This window comes from Pteropus alecto, unplaced genomic scaffold, assembly GCF_000325575.1.
Source record: "Pteropus alecto unplaced genomic scaffold, ASM32557v1 scaffold106, whole genome shotgun sequence".
Taxonomy (NCBI): Eukaryota; Metazoa; Chordata; class Mammalia; order Chiroptera; family Pteropodidae; genus Pteropus; species Pteropus alecto.
Genome location: NW_006442103.1, coordinates 1391721 through 1399872, shown reverse-complemented (window position 1 = coordinate 1399872; position 8152 = coordinate 1391721). Strand labels below are relative to the sequence as shown.

Below are 8152 nucleotides of genomic sequence, written 5' to 3'. Positions count from 1 at the left end.
CTTCCCCCTTTCACTTCTTTCCTTCCTTCTCCCTTTCAGCTAAATTCAGTGAGTGACTATTTTGTTTAAGATGCAGAGTATAGATTGTCCTATTGACTCTGCCCATAGAGAGCTTATAAAGTAGTGAAGAAGAGAGAGGGTAAAGGCAATGCACCCACATTTATTGAGAATTTTTAAGAAATAGAAATATGCCCAGAAATAAATCCTTGCTTTTATGGTCAGTTAATCTATGACAGAGGAGGCAAGGATGTACAATGTGGTAAAGACAGTCTATTCGATAAGTGGTTTGGGGAAACTAGACAGATACATGCATTTAAAAAAAAGTGAAATTTGACCACTTTCTTATACCATATACAAAAATAAACTCAAAATGAATTAAAGGCTTAAATGTAAGACCTGAGACCATAAAACTCCTAGAAGAAAACATAGACAGGAAATTCTGACATCTCTCTTAGCAATTTTTTTTTTATCTCCTCAAAGACAACAAAAGCAAAAATAAACAAATGAGACTGTGTGAAACTAAAAAGTTTTTGCACAGTGAAGGAAACCATCAACAAAATAAAAAACAACCTACTGAGTAGGAGAAGATATTTGTCAATGATACATCTGATAAGGGGTTAATATCCAAAATATATAAGGAACTCATGTAACAACACCAAAAAAGAAAAGAAAAAAACCAATTCGGTTAAAAAAAACAAAATGGGCAGAGGACCTAAATAGACATTTCTCCAAAGAGGACATACAGATGGCCAACAAACATGAAAGGATGTTCAGTATCACTAATCATCAGGAAAATGCAAATTAAAACCACAGTATCACCTCACACCTGTCAGAATGGCTATCATCAGTAAGTCAACAAATAACAAGTGCTGGTGAGGATGTAGAGAAAAGGTAACCCTCATGCATTGTTGGTGGGAATGTAAGTTAGTACAGCCACTATGGAAAACAGTGTGGAAGTTTCTCAAATAGTTAAAATAGAACTACTATATGACCAAGCAATTCCACTTCTGAGTATTTATCTGAAGAAAACAAAAATACTAATCTGAAAAATACTTATATGTACCCCTATGTTCATTGCAGCATTACTAGTAATAGCCAAGATATGAGGGCAATCTAAATGTCCATCAGAAGATAAATGAATAAAGAAGAGGTGGCACATATATACAATAGAATATTCTTTAGCAATAAAAAAAATTCGATCTTGACATTTGCAACAATATGGATGGACTTTGAGGGTATTATGCTGAGTAAAGTATGTCAGACAGAAAAAGATAAATACCATATAATTTCGCTTACCTATGAAATCTAAAAATAAAAAAAAAAGCATGAATAAACAAAACAGAAACAGACCCACAGATACAGAGAACGAGTGGATGTTTGCCAGCAGAGAAGGGTCGGGGGATGGGAATTTTAAAAATTGACAAGAACAAATTGGTACATGAGAAAACAGTGAATCATAGCTGATTTTATCACCTTTCTACATATTTGTGTGACATTCAAGATCCACGGAGCAGTCTGAGAAGAGCAGCACACACCCCGTCTAGTGACTGCTGGCTGAGCTCCAGGCTCTGCTGACACCTCCTGTAGCCTAGGGCAGACCACAGGGGCACAGAAAGTTAAGTGATTTGCTGCAAGTCACAGAGTTGGTGAGCAGGAGAGCCAGCAACACAGCCCCAGTGGGCTTCTAAGTGCATGGGTTTGCTACATATTAGATCTTGACAAGGGATAATTCAAGACTTAGAATGAAAAACAACCTCTAAGATGTGACCGTTTTTAATGCCAAATGCATCATTTAGACTAGTATTCTGTATTTTAATTTGACCTTCAACTTTTTTTTTTTTTTAAGGTGTTGTGTAACGGACCAGGAACATGTGTTCCTATCTGTGTATCTGCCCTTCTCCTTGGGATACTAGGAATAAAGAAAGTGATCATTGTCTACGTGGAAAGCATCTGCCGAGTCGAACACTTGTCCCTGTCCGGAAAGATTCTCTTTCACCTCTCCGATTACTTCATTGTTCAGTGGCTGACTCTTAAGGAGAAATATCCCAAATCTGTGTACCTTGGGCGAATCGTTTAACAAATGACAACTTACTTCTTTAGAATTCTGCAGTCAACAATATTTATTATTATTGGGGAGAAAAACTACATGTTTCTTGTAAAAGCTTCTGGAAGTCCTGAGAATTATTGGTAGTCAAGAGTAAATAATGTGTAAATAACCCAGGGAAGTAACTGTTTGCTCTTATAAAACAAACATTAATAAACTGTTAAGTATTTATACCTCTGTGTACCACATTTTTTATATAAAAATACCTATCACTGCCTACAAGTTATCTCTGACTTGTTTTAGTAATATTTTTTCTAGAACTAAACATAGTATCTGTATGATTAGTAAAATCTCTTTTTTTAAACGGTATTCTGCATCGTAAAAAGAAGATGGTATTTCTTAGTTTTTGTTCCGCTTCAGCAGGCTTTATTTTCTGTATGGAAGCAGCGAATTCTCTAGTGAGTCCCTTCTGCACAAAAGCAGCAGTCGTATTAAATTGGCTTCGTGACAGTTTGCACTTCACAGGCTTCCAGAACCTGAAGCATAAACCAGTGTCTTTTGTAGTTCTTTAGTTTTGCTTCATGGGTAGTCGGCCTCAATTTAGAATATCTTTTAAAATCTCTTAATTGTTAAATTAAAAGATGACCCTTGTCATACTAATAAAAAATGTGATTCTCTTTATCAGGAATCCAAACTCTCAAAACATTTTTTCTAATGTTTTAGTGAATTCACAATTCCAGGCCATAGTTGTCTCTGGCATTTTGAGACATTTAGGCTTGGTACAGTATGTATTTACTAAACCTTTTACTAAATGCTTGCTGTATACCAGGTATTCTTCTAAGCACTTTTCAAATATTAACTCATTTAATCCTAATAACTCATTGTGGTAGGGACTGTTATCCCCGTTTTACAGATACCTTGTCCAGGGTCACATGACTAGTAAATGGCAAAGCCAGGGTTCAAACCCAGGAAGACTGGCAGGAGAGGGAAGCCAGTTTCGTGGGCGTGTGGCCTGTGCAGTCATATAGGCACGCACACTTAGGAGGGCCCTGCGCTTGGTTTCATATTCTGCTGTCACACTTGAATTTCTTAATATATTTTGATTCAGGGGCCCCACATTTAGCTGGTCCTGCTTGAGCACCGGTGCTCCTCAGGAGGCCACGTCAACTACAGCAGGAAGACCACAGCTAGTGCGGACCTGGCCCAGGCTGCGCCTCGGTAAACAGGAGCCCTTCCCCTCCCTCTGCACTCTGCTCCTTTAACAAGGCAACCGACAATGAAAAGACCTCTCGTAGTATTTGAGTTATATATTTTTTCCTTTTTTAGAGGTACGATATAAATCTAATAAGGAAATGGTAAATTAATGAAGAGGTTGACTTTTAGTGAAAAGAGCCATGATTACCTAAGTTGGTGTAAAATTAAAACGCCGAGGCAGATCCAGGCTTTCTTGTTCTTCTAGAAATCTCCTTCCCTGAGTAAAGTAGCGTCAGCAGGACATTTCCCAGGTTTGGGGCTCAAGAAACGCGGGGCGGAAGACTCAGAGCAGTGGAAGCGCAGCGGTGGGGCGGAGCGGCTGCGCACCGCCCCTCCACACGACCTCTCAGACCGCAGGCTCCGGCTCTGTCTCCGCCAGCAGGAGGCCCGCAATGTCAGACAGGCATCGTGTGGTTCGACCACAAGCTGAGATGAACTAAGCCTCTACTTTTCTAGAGAGAAAGTGATTTTGAGGGACAGCAGCGCGTGCATTTGATTCATCTTTGAAATTTTCTCTGCTCTGTACTTTGTTCCTAAGTGGCACTGGGTAAATTGTTGATGAGTGAAATGGGGCTGTACTGAGTTCAGTCAGTTCCTGTCTGTGCTCCTGGGAAGCTTCCCAGGGCTGCAGAGGCTCCTGTTGGGCCAGAGCTCACAATGCTATAGAAAGTTATAGAAAAGATGTCATGATATTTTCCAGAAATATATGGCCCAGATGGTTGACAGAGCCCAACTCAGACAGTGGTTAGCCTGGAATGTGAGAGAAAGAATCTTTCATGATTCTTTCATGAAAAGCTTAGCAATACCTTCTGGGTCCAGGCTGCTGTGCACACATTCAGAGCCAGGCTGAGGCAAATGTTATCACGCCTTCTTGCTCGGTTTCAGATTATTTGGTAAACCAGTACACGCTCTGCTGTGTGTTGTTATGGCTAATTTGAGTCCTCGTGTCACACTAGCAAAGAAGGCTGCTTTGAGATTATAGCCAGGGGCACAGTTTCTCTGCCGTACATGCCTGTGACATTGAGAAAGATTGTACTCTACTCTGAACTCAGACTGAGGAAGATCAGTAGCTACTTATCCTTTCCGATTTTTCTTGAAACACTCTGGAATGCGACTTTTACTGGAAGAGGCTGGCCATGAAAAATTAATTGCATCAGTCTTTAAATGAGAGGCAGGGAAACCAGACATCCTGCCCACACCTACTTCCCTGGAAGATTTTTATCTACAGTTCGGCTCCCCTACAAGGCTTCAGCGGCTTGCCAGGTCGGAAAATGTTCTCTGCTTCAAATAGGACATCCAGAAGTCATCACAGGAAGCATTAGCTTGGAACGAAGAGTGCTTGGAATGTCAACAAGAGGAATGCTGTACGATGTTAAGCTGAATAGCAAGAGGTCCTTTCCAGAGATGACCCCGGCTTCTCCTTACAAAAGCAACTCGGAAGACATTGTTTATTTGGCCTTTTAAAGGTAGGTTACAATTGGGAAACGTACTGCCCCCTTATGTGCAGTTCCACAGGTTCTATCAGTGCTTTATTTCTTCTGAAAAGCCCATCTTACCAAACGGAGTTTGTCATAGCGATGTATGAAGCATCTTGTCCACAATGAGAATGTCCTCATGAGTGTAAAAGATCATCCTTCTCCATACAGCTCAGTTTTGGGGGCCTTCTGGAGTTTCTTCCCCAGGATTTTGGCTCTGGCACACAGTGAGCAGACGCCCAGGTTTCCTTGTCTGCCCTGAACTTTCTTCTGTTGGGGCCGTCATTCGAGCATTCTGAAAACAAGTTGTTTACAGCTGTGTTCTTGTCGCCAGCTCACTTTAAACACGGATTTGACATTGCTCCTCCTTTTCCTTCCAGAGTAGTTAACAGATGCCAGCCTCTGTCACATCTGTCAAACAACAAACTTTGGAATACTTTTTGTTTTTTACAATTTCCTTAATCCACATGTAATGATTGCCTTTTCAAAAAAATCCCCAGAATTTTCCCTTGTCTGTTCATCCTCTTTGTTGTCTGAATTCACCTACTGATTCTGCCTTTGAACTGGTTCATATTTACCCTTTCCTTTTCAGTCCCACAGTCACAACCTAAGCCAACTCTTCAACATAAATTCCTTGTTTTATTAGCACATTTTTTGAGGAACCAAAGAACAGATTAAGTAATTTATCCAAGATTTTGTAACTGGAAAGGGGCAGAGCTAGGATGTGAACTAAGGCACTCTAGCTCTAGCCAGACCTGTCTGAACAGATATGTTAGGTTAAAAAAAAAAAAAAAAAAACTAAAAAGAAATGGACAGGGTCCAGAGAAGGAGAATGAGGTGCTTGGTGTTCTAGATAGGGACCTCCGGAAAGACCTCTGTCTGTGACATTTCAGCTGAGATCTGAAGGATATGGCCTTAAATATTTGTCCTCTTTCTTCCACTTTTCCTCCCACCTTAAATTTCTCCTTTCCCACAAAATCTGCCCCGTTTCAGCTGCTGCCCTAAACACCTCTGTGATATAGCCATCTGTACCGAAGGTTAGCGCCAAGGTGCATATCATCATATCACAGTACTTTTACATAGAAACACCTGTGGAAGGAAGAAGTGATTTTGCTAATTATTTCTTTATATTTGCCTTGCTCATACTAATTTTATTTCCTTGCTCCCACCTTGGTCATACCTACCAAAGTTTTGGACAAAATGTAGGTATTAAGTAAGCATATGATTTCTTATACCTTCTGACTTTTCTAGGCTTACTTAGTTCTGTTGCATCTAGACCAATGGTTCTCAAACGTTTTGGTCTCAGGCCCTCATTACACTCTTAAAAATTATGGAAGACCCCAAAGAACTTTTGTTTATATGGACTATATTTGTCAATGTTTACAACAATAGAAATTAAATGTTTTAAACACAGGAATACGCAGGGACACATTCCATTAGCCATCAGAGTAATAATATCGTCACATATCAGGTAACGTCTAGAAGAAAACTATAAAATCATGAGAGGATGAACAGGAAAAAAGGCAAGCTACATCGTAGTATTATAAAAATGGTTTTGACCTCATGGGTCCCTGAAAAGGTCTTGAAGACCCCCAGGAGCCCCTAGGCCACATTTTGAGAACAGCTGCTCTACGTAATGGCACAACAATGGCTTCACCTTCTCTAGCAGCCTTTAGTCAATCGGCGGTCTGTGTATTCGTTTTGCTGTATATCAAATTGCCACAAACTTAGTGGTTTAAAACAACACTTATTGTCTCACGGTTCTGTAGATTACAAACCTAGGCAGGACTTCACGGTTCTCTACTCAGGGTCTCCCAAGGCTGTAACCAAGGTGACAGCCAGGGCTCGTTTCTGATCGGGAACTCTGGATTCTCTTTGAAACACATTCAGGTTGTCATAAGCAGAGTTCTTTGTAGTCGTGGGACTCTTGATGACCTATTTCTTCGAGGCCAGCAGGAGAGCCTCTCCTATTGCTTATGTCTCTTTTAAGGATTCAGAACTGAGTCAAGCATACCTAGGATAATCTCCCTTTTAATTAACTCAATTTCAACTGATTAGGGAAATTACATCTGCAGAATCCCTTTTGCCATATTAGTGTAAGATAATCAAGGGAGTGACATCTCATGAGACTCACAGGTCCCACCCGTACATCATGGGGTGGGATATTGGGGGCCATCTTAGAATTCTGCCAACCACAATCTGCCAGCAGTTTTGGTTTTGTACTGAAAAAATTTTTTGTAACCTTTCACTTACACCACCGAACTGCCGCCTTAGTGTCCAAGTTCTCTCATTGTTTTAATATGGGAAATTCATGTCTTCTACACTTCGTCCCTTTTCTAGCAAGTTATTTGGTGCTTCAGTTTGTTTACTTGTCAAACAGGCATAATAATAATACCTGCTTATAGAGTTGTGAGCATCACACTAGATGAGACATATGTACTGCCATTAGTTCAGAGCCTGACACATAGTAAGCACTCAGTAACCTTGTGTCCACCGGGGCATCTTTGGTGTGGAAGAGTCCTAAAGGACTACTCTCCTTAAACTATGTGCAGCAACCACTTCCATCCTGTAGGATGGCCGTAATCACAAGAAGTAGAAAATAACAGGTGTCAAGGATGTGGAGAAGTTGGAACCCTCACACGTTGGTGGGAACGTAGAACAGTTCAGCAGCTATGGAAAACAGTCTCTCAGTTCCGCAAAAAAGTAAACGAAGTTACCATATGACGCAGCAATTCCACTCCTAAATATATACACCAGAGAATTGAAAACATACGTTCACTCAAAAACGTATGTTCATACTGGCATTATTCATAATAGCCAAAAAGTTAGGGAGAAAGTAGACATCCACCAACTAATGAATAGATTGACAAAATGTGGTATATCCATACAGTGGAATATTATTTAGTCACAAAAAAAGAATGAAGTACTAATATATGACATGCCACAACCTGAGTGAAAGAACCTTGAAAACACTTAGTGAAAAAAGTCACAAAGATCACATATTGTATGATTCCATTTATATGGAATTTTCCAAAATAGGCAAATCGATAGAAAGTAGATTTATTGTTGCTAGGGGCCATGAGAGAAGAGATAGGGAGTGACTCATGATGGGTGTGGGATTTCTTTTTGGGGTGATGAAAATATTCTGGAATTAGATAGTGGTGATGGTTGTACCACTCGGTGAATATACTAAAAGCCACTGAATTGTATACTTTAAATGGGCGAATCTTACGGTATGTAAGTTACTTCTCAATAAAAAAGCTGTCATCAATAGTAAAGGAATCTATCTGTGTATACTCATATATACTTGTGGGTCTATACGTAGCTAACAAAAGACAAAACAAACAACTAAGTGGCAGCCAGGAAGCAGCTACAGGGA

At 40.1% G+C, this 8152-nt stretch overlaps 1 protein-coding gene across 4 annotated transcripts in view; it reads left to right on the top strand.

The window, feature by feature from the left end:
• ALG14 (ALG14, UDP-N-acetylglucosaminyltransferase subunit) overlaps positions 1-2277 on the top strand; it is an 83092-nt gene extending 80815 nt beyond the window's left edge. For all 4 annotated transcript variants that reach the window (XM_006919543.3, XM_025052229.1, XM_015595460.2 and 1 more), the window contains one exon: positions 1847-2277. In XM_006919543.3, coding sequence (XP_006919605.1) covers positions 1847-2077 — 231 coding nt within the window. In that variant the 3' untranslated portion in view covers positions 2078-2277. The remainder of the gene's footprint in view (positions 1-1846) is intronic.
• The last annotated feature ends 5875 nt before the right edge of the window (positions 2278-8152 follow it).